This window comes from Apodemus sylvaticus, chromosome 20 (genome assembly GCF_947179515.1).
Source record: "Apodemus sylvaticus chromosome 20, mApoSyl1.1, whole genome shotgun sequence".
NCBI lineage: Eukaryota > Metazoa > Chordata > Mammalia > Rodentia > Muridae > Apodemus > Apodemus sylvaticus.
Window position 1 is genome coordinate 26,832,483 of NC_067491.1, and position 18,329 is coordinate 26,850,811.

Genomic DNA, 18,329 nt, shown 5'->3' on the forward strand with positions numbered 1-18,329 from the left:
GGGACATGAGAGACTGTTTTTTAAATGTCATGCTAATGTATGAGTTAGGATTATCAAATAGTGAACTTTAATACTACTTTCATGGTATAAAGGTCTTGGGAATTTGAAAATCCAATTATGATTTCTTATGTTTTTTTTCCCTCAGACAATAATAACAGAGTGAAGCTGATACCTGACGTAAGCATTCCTGGATCAGATTACATTAATGCCAGCTATGTTTCTGTGAGTTACTATTTTTATAGATAATATATTTTGGTAGAGGATGAATACTAAAAATTTCAGCTCTTTAAGACAGCAAATTCATTAAAACACTATGGAATGGAAAATGATGTTTTCCCAATAGCAGCCTGAGGCACATGTTATTTCAGAGATGGGGGTATAGAGGCTTTTGATTAATTATGCATTTCACTAGTTCCATGCAGGCAGAAAATTTCTTCCTCTTACCATACCTGATCTTTGCACCATTTTTCATGTTTTGTTAATATATTTCCCAAACACAAGGTCAGCTAATCTCTCTGTCAATGAAATATCAGTCAAATTGACAGTCATGCTCATAGAATGTAAAAACTTGTTATATACCTTTCCCTTTGAGATATGGAGTCCATCAAAGGAATGATGATGATATAAAATGTATACTCTGTGTAGCCTCTCGGTAAATACAAGTGAATTAAGATGGAGACAATTGTGATATACTCAGTGTAGTCTCTTGCATAGCAGAAGTAATAAATTCTTACTAGGACTTACTGAAAATGGAAGGAAGCAAATTTGTCCTCAGTTCCTCATTTTTTGCACAATGTTATTGTTGTTATTGTTTTGTTTTGTTTTGTTTTCTGGTCAATGGTCTTCACCATGCCAGACACTCAGAAATCTTTGTTCATCAAGGACCTCAGCTTGGCTGACACATTCTTACATTTTGAGAGTGGGAAGAGCACATTGGTCCTTTAATGAGAAGCTCACCTTGAAACATTTTCTAAATACCATTGGAAGATAATTGTTAGTGTCTCCAGGCTCAATTAATTAATTTTCTCCCAGGGGAGATGACTTCATCTCTAAACAGCTCTATTATGTGATTTCAAGTTAGTCCCTTTATGTTTTTTCCTACTGGCTTCAGTTGCTATGATGAGATTAATCATCATTGCTTATAAGCCTACAGATACTGGAAGACTTCAGCTGCTTTGCACACTCTCCAGTTTTTTATTATTTTCCTATTCTTAAATATTTTCCTACTCACTGACCTGTCATTTCTTTCAATATATTCCAGTTTATTTGAGATTCTTCTGTGACACTTCATTCTTTTCCTTATATCAGACATAATGGATTGCATTGATTGTTTCCAAGCTTCTGTGAAGTTGTGTATATATAGATTATATTGTAATTCCTTACTAGTCAATTTAACTCTAAAATTACAGTCATATGTTGGGTCTTACTGCCAAGGGACTGAATAATGGAGAAGTGAAGACTTCTCTACATAACATTTAAGGGAGTATCTAGAGGAAGTGTGTGTTTCATTCAATTTTGATGTTAGATCTGTAGGTCTCTATTCAAATGACCATGTGAATATCCTGTTATAACGTTTTATTCATTTATGAAATAATTGAGTCATTGTGATATGAAATTCTTCTAAAAAATAGTTTACTGAAGTCTTATGCTTACTAAGTTTGACTGTAGACTAGACCCTATAGCCTGCTGAAGTCTTGCTTTATGCAATAAGACCTAGATATCTAGATATTTTAAATAGAACCACTTTTGTAGTGATCAAATAAATGTCTTATAATGTCATAGAATAGCAGAGAGCTAAGTTGTCATGCTACTTTCAATATTTCTACTATTATATAATAGTAGTATAAATCTACTATTTGCCAATAAGTAGATCCTAATCAATACCTCATTTTCTGTATGTTGTTTCAAATATGGCACAATGTTAGAACAGGACATGATATGGGCTCACAGAGCCTAAGTGGTAATCACTGGCCCACATGGGACTGCACCAGGTCATTTGTGTATATGTTATGTGTATATGTTACATGTATGTGTTATGTGTATATGTTATGTGTATATGTTACATGTATATGTTGTGTGTATATGTTATGTGTATTTGTTACGTGTATGTGTTATGCCTGTTAGCGTGCTGTTTTTATGGAACAGGTGTGTCTCTGACTCTTTTGTATAGTCTCAGGAATCTTTCCTCTTATTGGGTTGCCTTGTATATGAAAGTACAGGAAAGTAATGAGGAGCTGTGTTCCCTCACGAAAATAAAGCAATTCCAAAGCAAGGCATATGGAATGGAATGTAATAATGTCTATTGTGAGAAACTTTCTAGTTGTTGTCTTAAAAACACTCATTTACCACCTAAGATGTTTAAAGCTAGCTTTACATGGGAACACTAATCACAACACTCTACTATACCAGGGCTTTGGCTTTGTATTCTTGTATCTTCTTTTGTCATATTTGGTTGTTGTCCCTTGGAGGCTTGCTCCTTTCTGTAATGGAGGAGGAGTGGATCTGGAGCTGCGAGGAGTAGAGGGAGGAAAGACTGTGGTTGGCATGTGTTGTGTGAGAGAAGAATCTAATTTGATTTTAAAAGAAAAAATATAAGGAAGGAAACCAGGGAGTTCCGGTAAGCATGACAGAAACATAGAGATGACATAGCAAAGTAATATTTATGAAATGCTAGTGTTCTTTCTAAATATTTCAGCTGTCAATAGGCAAGTATTAGAAAGGGGTAAGATGGTTTAAGTATGGGCTGGGGAGATGGCTCAGTGGTGAAGAGCTCCTGTGCTTCTTACAGAAGACTCAGGTTCTGTTCCAGCACCCAGATGGTGTCTCACACCAATCTGACAGTCTTCTCTGGGATTGGAGGTTACCAGGCAAGCACATTGTGCATATATATATTGTATATAAACTATTTATATACATAAAACAAACATTTTAAGAAAAGATGGTTTAAGCAATCTTTTGCTTAACTAGGAAGCCTAGTTTATTGTAACATATATTCTGTTACAATAAGGTGATATAAAAAATATGAAATGCTGTAAAAAAAAATTCCTGTGACTTGCATAGCAAGGAGGAACAGGTGAAGGAACTTCGTGTGAAAGCAGGTTTGTATGTGTATTGCGCAAGTATGTTGCATTGCTAATACTTGCCAGGAAAGCAGCCTTTAGTGCCAGGAACAAGGGGAAAATACATGGCAATGGTTCTATGGTACTTCTCACTTCTCTACCTCCAACTGGGGCTTCCTTTACCTCAGAAAACATGGGACATTTCAGTTTTGTTTTTACACTTTCAGTAGAGAGTTGATGAAGCTTCTTGAAGAGCAGGAGACAGAGATCAGAGGGGCATTGATGTCATTTTTTCAGATCTGGGAACCAAGGCAAGAGGCCTAAAGGTAGCAAAATAATTTGTGTGAAGGAAAGTAGGCTCCAGGAAAGGAAAGGGAGGAACAGGTGACATTTAGGAGTTACTTAAAACCAGGATTTATCACTGGACTCACATGATATACCCATGTTCCTCTGTCCTGGGCCAGGCTGGGGACTTTTGTTTCTTTTTCTGGGACTTAGTGACAGGCCATATAATTTTGATAGAGTACATACTGTAAGAAAGGAAGGAGTTGAGGGATTGTACCCTTGCAGGCAGCTAATTGTACCAATATATCTAAAAACAGTTCAGTGAGACCAATGGTAAAATAAGATTTTATGGACGATAGAAAGGATCCAATAGATTGGATTGCTGCCAATCATGGAAACCAGGAATTCTCTATCAACACTTTTAACCCAAATTTGCCTGTGCATGTGTGTGTGTGTGTGTGTGTGTGTGTGTGTGTGTATTATTAAGAATACATGTTATGTTTGAGGTTACTAAGAGGGATTAAATAATTATGTATTTGAAATTGATAAGGCAAATACAGCTTTTCTAAAAAAAAAAAAGAAAGCTATTTTTCTTTTTCTAAAAAGGAAAATAGAATTTTTCTATTTTCTAAAAATGAAAGAAAGCTGTATTTCTAAAGAAAATACAGAAATTATAGGCAATAATTAAATTACTTTTTTGACATGTTCTACCATGCTTGATGACTGGGACTTAGCACACAGTAAGCAAATGGATTCACTAACATGGGCACTTCTAATGAATTAGGTGGGAGTATTGTACATGTTCTTCAGAATGTGGGTAGACCTTCTTTCTCTGTCCTTCTATGTCTGTGACCATAGGCACTCTGAAATTTTGTATCTATAAATGAGGAAGAAAAATGGCAACCTAATAGGAAGACCCACCATGTCAACTAACCTAGAACCTTGGGAGTCTCAGAGACTGAGCCCCAAGAACATACACTGGCTGGTCCACAGCCCCAGGCAAATATGCACCCAAGGACTGTCTGGTTTGGCTTCAGTGGGAGAGGATGCACCTCATCCTGTAGAGACTTGATGCCCAGAAAAGGAGGATGGCTGGGGCAAGGGGGATGCACTCTCTGAGGTGAAGAGGAGGAGTTATGAGGAAAGAACTCTGAGAGGCAGGACCAGGAGGAATGGAAATGAATATAATAATTTTAAAAACACTTTCCTAAAGGCTGCTGCAAAATTAAAGAAGTTAATGTGTGCAAGCACCTAATCACATCAGAAGCACCTAATGCACCTGATGAGTGTATGTATAGTGGGTGTTTACTTACGGTCTGCTTTATACTTCTTGGCTTGGAACCCCAGGAAGATCTTAGAAACCAACATGAGGGCAGCTGTGACACCTGTGTGTGCAGTCAGTGGTGGTGATCCTGAACTGCACGGTGAAACTTAGAATTTATTTTTTTCCTAATTATTATACATTGTTAAAACCAGTTAAACTGTATATTCCAATTTGGAGAAAGCTTTCTAGCTAATAGGTCACTTCTCAGAGGAAGTGAATTTTCTATGCCAATACTTAAAACTAGCAGCTAAAGTAATAAAAAGAAGCACCGTGCTTCTGCCACTCTAATAAGAGATGAGGAAAGTGTCTAGAGCATTTCCTGTTGGGCGGCATTTTGCATTTCCTTAGCATTCCTTCATTGAGCTGCCTTAACCAGGAAAGAAAAAAAAAAGCTTAAATCTCCTTGTCTTCTCTGTACCAGAAGCAAGGAACAAGTGGGAGCAGATAGATGGTGTATTAAGAAAATTAAAAAATAATATGTGTACATCTTATTTAAAACTCACACAGGGATCAAAAGAGGTGATCAGAACACAGGCTACCTTTATATACCACCCATCACAGACCTTTGCCCTCTAATACATTTTTCCTTTTTTGGAAAAAAAGTTAATTAAATGTACTCTTTGACAAAAAAGAAAGAAGAAAGAAAGAAAGAAAGAAAGAAAGAAAGAAAGAAAGAAAGAAAGAAAGAAAGAAAGAAAGAAAGAGCAGAAGAAAAAGACCACCACCAACATCATGGTGTATACAGCTTGTTTACCATCCAGTAAAATGTGGGTGATTTAGTGATTATTTTTTATAAATACTTGTTAAAACTATTAAAGGAATAATATTTTGGGGTATTTATGTTTGAACTTTTGCAGAATGGTTCCTAGTGTGTAATATTAATTAGTATCCAACCTAGTTCCCCTCTAAGGATGCCTCCTTCCAAACCTAGCTCCTAGTCTTGTCCTCACCCACAGTCACTAAACATAAAGGAGTAAAGCTGTCTCATTCCTCACTGAATCTTCCAACTTGAGTCCAGGAAATCAAGTACAAGATGCAGTATCTGTAAAGTGGATTGCCCTGGTGCTGCTTATATTTTGATGCTAATTCTGCTTCCTGAAGAGGGGCCATCTTTTGAACTTTCTCTCCATTTTTAACTGGATTAACTTAAATGCTAGAGCCTGTGATTGGGCAACAGAAGAGAAAGGTGAGGCTGGATATTTTAGGAAAGGAGAGAGACAGAGGGGAAGATGGAGGAAGAGGAGGTAGAAGATGGAGCAGAACCGCATGGCTTAGAGTTGCTGCAGGTAGCAGAGGATCTCATAGCTGGGGAATAGAGTAGTGTAGTGGTATATCTGCCCAGTGTAGGCGTGCAGCTTTTGTATGTTCTTTGTACGGGCACATTGGGGTTGGAGATTTAATGATGCAAGTATTAAAGCTGTCTGGTTATAGGGAAAATGAGCAGGGCCCACATACCTGTGAAGGGATGGAGGCTCCTGTGTATCTGCAGAGGGAGTCTGCTTGGCTAGGGGAAAGGTCTTTGCCCAGAACTCAGGGCATTCTGGCATGGGTCCCAGGTCCCCGTGTACCTGTAGTGGAAACCTGGCCAGGCAGGGAAGTCCTGGGTCCTTTCTGGCGACTGGAGACACTGAGGCCTGTTCCATTGCTCCTACACGGCAGGTTTTGATAGGAAGAGGCAGCCCATAGTTTTAGAGCTTTATTAAAGAGAAATAGGAAGAGGAAAAGGGACCGACAAGTAAAGAGAGAAAGAAAAGATAGAGGGGCGAGAGCTGGTCATGACCATGTGGAAAGAGGGGAGAAGAATGGGGAGAGAGAGGGAACGGGGTCGGGGGAGGAGGAGGTGCAAGAGGAAAAAGAGAGTATAAGGGCAAGAGAGCTAGGAGGGGCCCTGCATCCCCCTTTATACTGGACTGGGTTACCTGGCTATTGCCAGGTAACTGTGGGGGTGAAGTCCAGCCGGAACACTAGGGGCCTGGCCTTACATGATTGATGGCCACAGTATTATGGAGTTGTGGGGTCAGGAGTATGGAGTTGGAGTCAGGAGCCTGAGTATCTGGGAGCATTGCACACAGTTCCTTCCTTGTAGAATATTCTACTGGGTCTCCGGAGTAAGCCTCACTCAACCAGGCCACAGACTGCCTTTCACGGTGCCACATCTGGTGTTTTCCATTTGCGATGATTTAGGTGGGCAAGAGAGAGGGCGAAACTGCAGAGCGGTCCTTGGTGATCGGTATAGCCAGCCCCAGGGTGGTCAGTCTGAGGAACATGAGCGGTAGTTCCAGGTGTCCTCAGGAAGGACAAATTGGGGTTGGCTTAGCAAGCCAGCCGTAGGAACCGGGGCTAGATGGCCGTTTTTCAGCATCAAACAGGGAGGAAAGGGAGGCTGCTAGAGTCTAGCTGGAGCTAGTGTGCATTTTTAAAATTACACGTAACCTATCTGCTTTTTGTTTTAACTACTACCTCTAAGATTCTTAGATTCAACTCCAGGACTACAGATGCTCTCCCAGCACTACCTCTCTCCTAACTCTTGGTGATGTCAGAATCCATTTTGAATGTTGATTTATTGTCACGCCCTCTCCCAGTGGCTTGCCCTCTGGTTGGCATCATCAGTGTTCACAGCACAGACCCTTTCACGACCTGCAAAGCAGCCTTTCCACAGTCTTCCAAATCCTTCTTCCCAGCTCACTGGAACTTGACAGTTCACCCTCTCTACTATAACCTCTAACCGGTAAATCTTATCAGAATTTCAGTCTTTTCCATTCCAACTATTACTTCACCTTCTTTTTATACTTCAGATTCCATTATTTTGTTCCTTCTGTCTTCTATTTCTTTAATGATTTTTCTTCTTCTCTCATTCTTGATAAATTTCCCTCTCTTGTTTATAGAAAACTCTGTGTGAATTTTCAATTCCACTAGATAGGACTGGAGAATTTTTCATGACCACACCACTTTAAACTCAGGTCTACTAAGCAGAGGTTTTCAGTCATGCCACGGTTCCCTAATCCATTTATGTCCCTTCTCTCGGGATTATTTCCTTCTTCCTTTCAGTTCCAAGGCCTGTCCCACGTGTCTGCCTAAATCCAATGGCTATACTATCTCACTGATACAAGGGGCACAAAGAAAACGCTGCCTGCCACTCTTCGCCTGCAGCTATAGACTTACTAATTTTGCCGTGGCCAAGATAAACTGCCCTCATCTCTCATTAGCCCATCCCTCATCTCTCAGACAATAGGCTGAGAATTATCTTTCTCCTTTCTGCACCATTAGTGTTATTCTTTGAGACACCAAGCAACCACATTGTGATTACCTTCCTCTTACCAAAGAAGCCTCATAATATTATATCAGAGCTTTCTAACTATGTCTGTATTCATTCTGTTGTAGCCTTATTCTTCTGTTAAAGATTGTTTTAACTTTTTAATCTTATGTCCATATGTATTTATGTGCATGCCTGTGTCAGGATGGCTGCCCACGACAGCCAGAATAGGCCTCGAATACCTTGGAGCTTGAATTATGGGTGCTTGGTAGCAGTATGATGTGGGTGATAGAAACTAAACTCAGACCCTCTGGAAGACTGGGCTCTCTTAACTGTTGAGACCTCTCCAGCCTCTATTCCCTCCTCTTTTTTTTTTTGAGACAAGGTTTTTTGTACATTAGGATGGCCTGGAACTCACTGGGTAGCAGAGGTAACTCCTGATCCTCCTGCCTCCACACCTCAAGTTCTGGGATTACACACCTACACCATTACACTTTTCCCAGTAGGGCTGCACCCGTTCACACTACGGTCTTCCACCCTGTGCTCACCCCCTCCCCATTCTTCTTTTTCCATATCTATTCAGACTATTCAAATCATGCTTGATGCCAAGGAGGCTCAAAGAGACAAACAAGAAAAAAAGCCCCGCTGATTGTGAGATCGCTGGCTAACTACTCAGGAATCTTTCATCTAATGTCAGCTCATGTACCCTGGAAGTTCAGACTCTCCTCTATTAGACACCAATTGCCTCCCATCACATTGATTTGCAAGCCTTGGAATGGAAAGGACCTAGGTCCTCATCCTTGAATTTACCATCTCTTCCTAAATTAAAGTTCCAGATAATCTCATCCATTCAGATGACTTTGTCATATTATATTCTACTTAGAACTTATTTTTAATTCCAACTGCATATGCCTAGTTGTATAATATTTCAACTTGAAAATTTAATAATTCAAATTTAATATAGTCAATTCAAATGACTGATTTTCCATATGAATTCCCTTTTCTGTAAGTCCTCCTTTTCTTCCTCTGGAGAAATTATTCAGGTCACCTGTATATCTAAGGCCCTATACACAGTCTATTACCAAGGTCCTAGCACTATAATATATTGGGGATTTCTAGCTCATATTCGAATGTTGGAGTATCTAAGATTATTCACCATTCAAAAGTAAATAATATTTTTAACAATCATGTCATTTTACAACTAACATATTTCTAGTATTGCTCAAAAGGAAAAATATGCTCCTTGAACATAAATAATGATGCTGTGTGTGGAATTGCATCCTTCTAGGGATATTTATGTCCAAATGAGTTTATTGCTACCCAAGGCCCATTACCAGGAACGGTTGGAGATTTCTGGAGAATGGTATGGGAAACCAGAGCGAAAACATTAGTAATGCTCACACAGTGTTTTGAGAAAGGACGGGTGAGTATATGACATATCTTCGCCAATGTGCTGTTTTATGATTGTGTTAATATTTGTGAATATTTCAACTAGTGCTGTGTATAGGTCATCAACTAAATCTGTGTATTATGCAGCCTCAACTCAGTAGCATTGATGATTGAAAAGAACTGTTTCACAGTGGCTCATGACTGCTGATTTTCTCTGCATGCAGATCAGATGCCATCAGTACTGGCCAGAGGACAACAAGCCAGTGACAGTCTTTGGAGACATAGTAATTACGAAGCTTATGGAGGACACTCAGATCAATTGGACCATCAGGGATCTGAAGATTGAAAGGGTAAAACTAAAACTAAAAAGGAAGAAAAGGGAATATGGTATAAAATATCACTGACTTAAATGTATAAAGGGAAATTAATACTTGAATTAACCCTTATTCATATAGATATGTATCTGACTGTGCTTTTCTATTGCTTTATAAATATCTTGATTTGATGCATGCATTCCAGTATGGATGTTACTGTCTCATTTTGACTCATGTGATTACAGTTTATATCAAACAATTAACATCAAACTCATAGGTTAAAACATAAATAGGAAAAGGGAGAAATGATTAGAGTGTTGGGTTTCCTTTATATGAAGAAACTATATTATTTAAGATAGTAGTTTTTCATGACGTTCATCTCTGAGTCATAAAGGCTTGAGTAATGTGTGTGTGTGTGTGTGTGTGTGTGTGTGAATAAGTGTGTGTACGTTATATGTGGTTCATGTACTTATGTACAGATTTATGTGCACTATGTGCACAGGTTCACCTGTACATGTAGGTACACAAGCTTGAGTAAATAAATAGCCAGTGGTCAATGCTGGAAGTCTTTCTTTGATTGGTTGTCACGTTTATATTTCCAGACAGAAACTCATGCTGAGCCTGAAGCATGTCACCTTGTTTAGGCTGAGTGTCCAGTGAGCTTCAGTGGTGCACTTGTCTCTGACACTGCCTGCCCACTGTCACAGCATTGGGTTTACAGAAATATGTCACCATGCCTGGCTATTCATGTTGGATGCTGGGGATGAGAAAGCTGTTTCCCATGTCTCATGGCAACCATTTCACATCTCCCAGCCTCTTGGTTTTCTTTTTCATCCAGAACTACCAGAGAAGAGATAGTACCAACAACTCTCTTATAACTAACTCTTTACATAAGGTCTTTCCTGTTCTGATATAATACTCAACTGTTTTATATAGATAATGTATTTATGTACTTGTTTTATGTAAAGCTTGTTTCAAATCTTAGCCTGCAGAATTTCATGCTACATTACAGTATATTTTATGATCTATATTCAAATCTTTTTGAAGCTCTTTTGCTGATACCATTCACACATAAATCTATAAGCTTCTATAACATACAATTTCTCCTTTCTCTTCTTTTGTTTTGCACTGGGAATTGAACCCAGAGTCTTCTGTATGATGAGCAAAACCTCTGCCACTGATCTGTATAGACAGCCTCAATCCTGTTCATTATAACAGTAAAAGATCTCATTAGAAATTATGTGATCAGGATTTGTCCTGGTTAGTAAAAGGTCACCTTTATGAAGTACCCCGTGAATGCTAAGGCATTGTTCACCCTTGTCAGTCCTATCATTTAAACTCATGTTATCACTCATTAATCTGCCAACTTGCCTAGCATGGAGACTGCATGACTGTCCGGCAGTGTAACTTCACTGGTTGGCCTGAGCATGGGGTTCCTGAAAACACCACCCCTCTAATTCACTTTGTGAAGTTGGTGCGAACAAGCAGAGCACACGACACTACCCCTATGGTTGTGCATTGCAGGTAAGTAAGATGCTATAGAACTCGCCAAATACTCAGAATGCTCTATAATCTGAAGAGGACTTGTTGTGTCATGATACTATTTCATTTTCTTATAGAAGGTAGATTCCGATTAGTCGCAGTTGATAATTTCCAAGCATTTCATTGGCTAAGATAAACCAGAATGTAGCTTATTAAATGTCCAAATGGCCAAAGAGGGTGACAGGATCATGTATCACAAAGCAAACTTAGATCGCTATCAGCACGGAGTTCTTTTTTTAATCTATGACTAGATTATGCTTCTCAAAGATCTCTAAATCATTTAAAAATCCCAGCCCATTATTGGCATGTGTGTGTATTTAGGATAAAGAGCATTAGAACAGAGCATCTTCCTTTATCTGAATATAGTTTTGATAAAAATCAATATCCAGAATCTCCAAATAACAACCTAACCCTCAGATAAGAAAATCAGCTTCTCAGAATGTATCCATCATATGTCACTGTTATCTACAGCATCAACATGACTCAGCCTTTGCTGACAAATGTCCCGCAATCTTGTTCTCCTTGCAGCGCTGGCGTTGGAAGAACAGGAGTTTTCATTGCCCTGGACCATTTAACACAACACATAAATGACCATGATTTTGTGGACATATATGGACTAGTAGCTGAACTGAGGGGGGAGAGAATGTGCATGGTGCAGAACCTGGTAAGATACCTAAACTGATGCTCAACTCTTGGTTGCCAGCCCTAGCATTTGTACATGGGAGATTCCTCCTGACACAGCCTGCAAGGTGACAAACTGTTTTCCTCTACTATAAACATCTAGTGAGGGGAAGAGGGTGAAGATTATAGGAGAACTAAAGATCTGCCTAGGCACTTTAACTGACTGTACATCCTAATTAGTGCTGCTGGTGGGTGTGTAGAAAACAACTTACAACACAGCTTAGTATTTAACACTTAGCGACTTTGAAAAGTGCAGAAAATAAATTCAGAGGCATTTCTTTTTTTTAATTTATTGATATATTTATTTACATTTCAAATGATTTCCCCTTTTCTGGACCCCCACTCCCCTAAAGTCCCATCAGTCCCCTTCCCTCCCCCTGTTTTCCCACCCGACCCTTCCCACTTTCCTGTTCTGATTTTGCTCTATACTGCTTCACTGAGTCTTTCCAGAACAAGAGGCCACTCCTCCGTTCTTCTTGTACCTCATTTGATGTGTGGATTATGTTTTGAGTATTCCAGTTTTCTAGGTTAATATCCACTTATTAGTGAGTGCATACCATGATTCATCTTTTGAGTCTGGATTACCTCATTTAGCAGCCCTATTTATAATTGCCAGAAGTTGGAAAGAACCCAGGTATCCCTCAACAGAAGAGTGGATGCAAAAAATGTGGTATATATACACAGTGGAGTACTATTCAGCCATTAGAAACAATGAATTCATGAAATTCTTAGGCAAATGGATGGCGCGGCAGAGGCATTTCTTCAAAATGCCCTACAGGCTGTAGTTGGAAGAAAATGACTAACATTGACTTTAATGAGTTTCTGTGTATTTCATTTGTATGATTTTATCTCTGTTGCATATTAGTATTGGTGATTATTGCAGTGTGTTATCAGCTGAATAACTGAACTTTTACTTATTATTTTAGATAAGATATCTATAATAGAGACTTCTTTTGTTATTAGTGAAGTACATAGAATAATGGAAATGAGACCAATAGTTACCTAATGCCTGTTGTGTTCCTAGTAACATATCAGATCCTTTACATAAATTGTTTTATGTAGTCTCTGTATAATCCTTATCAGTAGATAGGAGCAGAAAAACAAATATCAGTCTAGTTTTTACTGGATCTACTTTATATGCAAGGAAGCAGAAGTTCCCAGAAGAGAAGCGATACTCCAAGTAGTTAAAACCAATATTCAAATGTCTATCTCTTTAACTAAAACATACAAGTTCTTTCCGTCTATTCCTTTTCACTGGACTTTGTACACTATATAATTACATAGATTTTTCTACCAGTAAATGCAAAGGTCTTTCACATCAATGTTTTCCAAAATATAAGCTGAAATACAAGTGTTACCAAACTCACTAAAATCTGAGAAGGCAAAGCTGGTGCTAAATGTGAGAAAGGACCTGACTATTAAGTGTGAAGTATCTTAGATGAATGTGCATTGTAGTATCTTAGGTGACTGTGCATTGACAATACAAAATAAAGTTTCATTTTTTGCAACATTTCTCACACTTGGGGTACCTCTCAATATTTTTGGACTGCAGATCTTTGATGCCACCCCGTGGTATATTCCCTGTTCCAGGGCTGATACCATAGGTTTCAGATACCCAGCACTTATTGGGGGAAATGATTAAGTAATTAAACCCAGCACAATTTAGTTTTTTTTTTTTTACAAATACATTGTACAGTTATGTGAATTATAAAATGTAAAGAAAGTAAGAAATTGTAAGATAGGGATAATTAAGTAGGGAGGGAACACTTCTTTAAAGCTCATGCTAATCATTTGGGTTTCCTATATACATGCTTTCTTAAGAGAAACTATATGGAGAAAAATTCCTTAAGCATACTTTAAGTAGTTATAATTTTTAAAATGAGATGGATCAGCAGTTAAGAGCACTGACCACCATTCTAGAGGATATGGGTGGAATTCCAAGCAGCCACAGTGTTCGGAAACTAAATTCCCAGAGAAGTCTTATTCCCTCGTATGGCTTCCTCCAGCACTGCACACACCCAGTGTGCAGACATACAGGCAGGAAACATCCCTACACATCAAATAAATAAATGTTACAAGAAGGAGTGATACATTTTTTGCAGGTCTTCTTATAGCATGAGTGTTAATGATGCTGTTATTTTTACCTTGTGATATGGCACAATATGGCTTTAGAAGCATGAAGAATGCCAAGCATATTTCTTCTCACTCACTGGAGCCTGCATGCAATCTATACATTTTAACCTCTACTGTTTTTGTAGGACTCATTCACCACCACCCCAAATCTGGAAGGATTAGATAGTTCAAACTAGGTCATGTTTATGTCCATCCTCTTGTGTGCTGACAGGGGACAAGTGGGTGACATATCAGTCTTCCCTCAAATTGCTTCAGAAACAGAATATGGCATATGACAATGGCGGCCTTCATAAATCTAGGTAGTCTAAAGCACCATTCATTTGGTTTAATTTTTACATCACTGATTAATTTGGATGAAACAACTTTTGACAAGTTTAATATAAAGTCACTATTATTACAATTTATAATACATTATAGACACAAATTCCCACCACCATATACTTCTCATAAATTTATTTTCTGTAATTCGAAATTCTGTAGTTCTAAAATGCCATCCTTGTTTTCCATAATTATTCATATGTGCACACACACACACACACACACACACACACACACACACACACCACTTCTGAGTTCAATTATTGTTGCCTGTGTGAACATGGGCTTAAGGACCAATTAAGCTTTGCCAATCTTAAGGAAAACTGACTCTCCCTCTGCAACCATTGACTACATGTAGCTCTTCAGCTAGTGGTGGGGCCTTCTGAGACTTCCCCCACCCATATTGACATGGTAAAAGACAGCATATGCATTTTGTAGTAGGCCCTACGAATCAGATGGTTGCTCCTTATCTTGGGGTCTTATAAAAATTCCAGTATCAACCCAAACTCTTAGCCATGATAAAAACTCAATTTCCTTTTTAATTTTAGTTAAAAATAGAAATAAGGATAGAAAGAAAACTAACATTTTTCTTCTCAAACCCTTAAGGGTAAACGCTGGCATACAATAGTATTGACAGAATTAGTAGTTGGCTCTCTTGTCTAGGACAGAGTGGAGCTAATTGTTTACTGGATTCCATCTTCAAACAATAAGAGTTGAATCCCTTGCCAGACTTTACAACTTTGTGGAAGTGACCTTTGTGAAGAGTGTTCAATCAAGAACACCAATTAAAAATATTCCTAGTTTAGTACTTGATATGTTATGAACTTCTTGGCTAGCCAACCAGAGTAAACTCAGGTTGGATAGGGAAATTATTTAAATAGAATGTTTCAAAGTCAGAACTGAGTTCAGAATTGAGCTCTGATGATTTTTGGCTCTGAGACTTCAAGCTGTTTTCTTTATCAAGCTTTATCATTTACACAAACATGATATCTGCACTAAGTAAAAACAAATATCTAAAGCACCAAGTATCGTGTCCAGGATGCAGTACATATCCTACAAGATCTCCCTGCATCCTCTCCTTGCAGAAAAATCAGTGCTCTGAAGCTCTCCTCTGTCTTAGTTGCCTGATGTTATGCCATATTTACCTTTTCTCTGTAATAAAAAAACAGAAAAAAATGACTATATCCTGTCTCCAGTCCTTATAAAATGGTGTTGCCTTGCTGAAGAGCCATGGCTTATTTTCTTCTGTTACACTGGGGAGTGATTTCAGTTTCTATGAGGGATGTTTCCATCTCAGCATGTGCTATAGTAAGTGAATACAGGAGTGGGAAGGCAGGAGGCTCAGCAACATCCTGCCACTGAAAGTCACCAAAGGGACACAACTCATAACTAAGACAAAGAGACATCCAAATGGCTATCCTGAGAGAAAGATCTGAAGCGTTATTACATCCTGAAAGGATGCCTTGATTAATGGTTGATGTGGATTCGTTTCTTTCCTGCTTTGGGTTATCCTGGAAGTTAGCTGGCATAAACTTATGTGGAAGAAGAAAAAAATTAACTGATCATACTTTTGCTACATATTTTATATATGCTATGTCCTTTAAATATCACAGCGCAGGTTTTGTGATTCCTGGGACCAAGGGATTGAGCATCTGGAAAAAAAATGAATTCTTAAGGTAGTATAGTATGGTTGTTAAAGGTAGAAACAGCAATTTTCATGACATTCTACTGCTTCTTGGCAGTAACACACAATGCCAGAAGGTTCTTGGAGCCCACAGGACTACCTCACAGCTTGGCTTGCTTTCCTGGCAGAGTTTACAATCATCATTCTTTCCAACAGAGATGAATTCCTGACAGCTCAAAGCCTCAAATATCAAACATGACTTCAAGTTCAAATATGCTTTTCAAAGATACCAAAATTCATGAGTGTGAATTATTTTTTAAAATAATTGCATTGTGTTGGTTTCTATTAATAGTGGTATTCACTGCATGCTGTAAATTTGAGGAACATTGTTCTTATAAAAAGTAAAGTACTGAAAATTTCAGTAGGATTGTTATTTCCTGACTAGACCTCATGTCTTAACAAAATCAAATACTGTAATTTGATCATCTGTGAGTACAAAACTTGATCTCTCATGACTTTTTCATGTTCTCTAAATTACATCTGCCCTCAAATGGGGTAGCTACAGAAATTAAATGAGATGAAGTAAACAAATATTTATTACACCATTGCTATGTTCCATGAACTGCTATTGCCAATTGGAATTTAGCACTAAATATCACAGAGTTCTCATAGAGATGCCCTTCTAGTGGCGAAGCTCTACTGGGAAGGTTTTAGAGTCCATGAAGAAACAAACATTGCCATTAGTGGTAAACAATTCCAGCAGAGAAAAACAACTGAAAACTTCCAAAAACCATGTCAAATCATTATGTTAACTGATACGAATATAACCATTTAAAATTATCATTCTTAAGTGTTTTCTCAAAATCAGTTATATATATATATATTTACTAAGATACTTGATGATATTCTTTTAATGTTATGTGTATTCTGTTGGGAAGAGTTAGTATGGCTTAAAATATACACTTTCATAGTCTGAACAATGTTCCAGCAATGCCTACAGGTCATTAGCATTAGCCATGTAGATGCTACTGGGTTCAATCCTGACATGTAGTTGGAACATTAGAAGTCTTCGCCCAGTGCTTCCATGTTAAGATACTTCAATATCTAACTAACATGTATTTACAAATTGAGAAATAGTCTCTGGCATTGGGCCAGTCAAATGTCCCAGTGACTAGCAGAATTACCAAATATATTTCAAAAGTGCTGTTCAGTATTTGAAAATGCTCACTCATAACTTTCACAAGTAAACATAACATCTGTGATTTTTTTTAAAAGAGAAGTATTTTTAAGTACTGAGAAATTACTAAATTATGTCCTTTTGGAGAAAGGAAGCTCACATATCAATTTTTTCATACAGCACACACCTACTTTTTCATACAGCAAGACAGAATATATTAACTCTTGGCACTTAGTGGCAAATACCTAATAAAAACAACCTCTTGAGCCAATAAGAAACCACATGAATTTAGCAAATCTTATGATGGAAATAGAAGAAAATAATTTATAAACTATAATTCTGTTTCTCATTTCACTTGTGTCAAATTCAGTTAATCTTCCATGGTATCCATTTAACCCACTTTATAAGAAACGTTGACAGCCTGTCATTCATTTCAATGTTTGTTCCTTGTTGTCCAGGCACAGTATATCTTCTTACACCAGTGCATTCTGGATCTTTTATCAAATAAAGGAGGTCATCAGCCCGTCTGTTTTGTTAACTACTCTACACTTCAGAAGATGGACTCTTTGGATGCCATGGAAGGTGGGCAGACACAGGACTCACACAACTCACTAGCTTACTGTCTACTGCAGGACTATTAACTTCAGCATAACCGAGATTACTAAAATACTGGAGAAGTTCATTGAGTGCCTGTATCATGTTTTTTCATTTCTCTATTACCTAATTGAGATAATAACCTTTGCAATCTTGAACGTGTTTTACCATTAAAATTCCAAAACAATTTATGGTGGTGGTAGGGGGGAAGAGGCCATGAATTTGAAAAAGAGCAAAAGAAGTATGTGGGGGGTGTGAGTTGTTCAGGGAGGATAGGGAAGGCAGAAATAATATAAGTAGAACCTCAGAAATAAAAAGAGAATTCAAACATTTGAACTGTTATCTGCAATACCGTCTTTGACATCTTACTATCCGTTATAGGTGATGTTGAGCTTGAATGGGAAGAAACTACCATGTAAAATGTGGACAGAAGATGACAACTGGAAGACAGAATTTTCAGATCCCAGGAGCCAAAATTTTCCCTCTTGCTTCTAAATTGAACTAGGCAAAGGAAACCTTCCTGCTCCCCAGACTGTGCCTCACTAACTGGGTTGGTTGTTTTACCAACAGCTGATTATAAGAAAACCATCATATAAGATAGTTATTTGTTTTAAATAGAATTACATATTGTGTATT

At 38.1% G+C, this 18,329-nt stretch overlaps 1 protein-coding gene across 1 annotated transcript in view; it reads left to right on the forward strand.

Annotated features, from left to right (window-relative positions):
* The window catches only part of Ptprq (protein tyrosine phosphatase receptor type Q), a 205,250-nt gene extending 187,138 nt beyond the window's left edge, over positions 1–18,112 (forward strand). Inside the window, exons 39-45 of the mRNA XM_052165264.1 lie at positions 146–222; positions 9,210–9,344; positions 9,535–9,660; positions 11,000–11,148; positions 11,695–11,830; positions 17,558–17,681; positions 18,075–18,112. Of these exons, the coding sequence (XP_052021224.1) occupies positions 146–222; positions 9,210–9,344; positions 9,535–9,660; positions 11,000–11,148; positions 11,695–11,830; positions 17,558–17,681; positions 18,075–18,112 (785 nt within the window). The remainder of the gene's footprint in view (positions 1–145; positions 223–9,209; positions 9,345–9,534; positions 9,661–10,999; positions 11,149–11,694; positions 11,831–17,557; positions 17,682–18,074) is intronic.
* Positions 18,113–18,329: the final 217 nt, after the last annotated feature.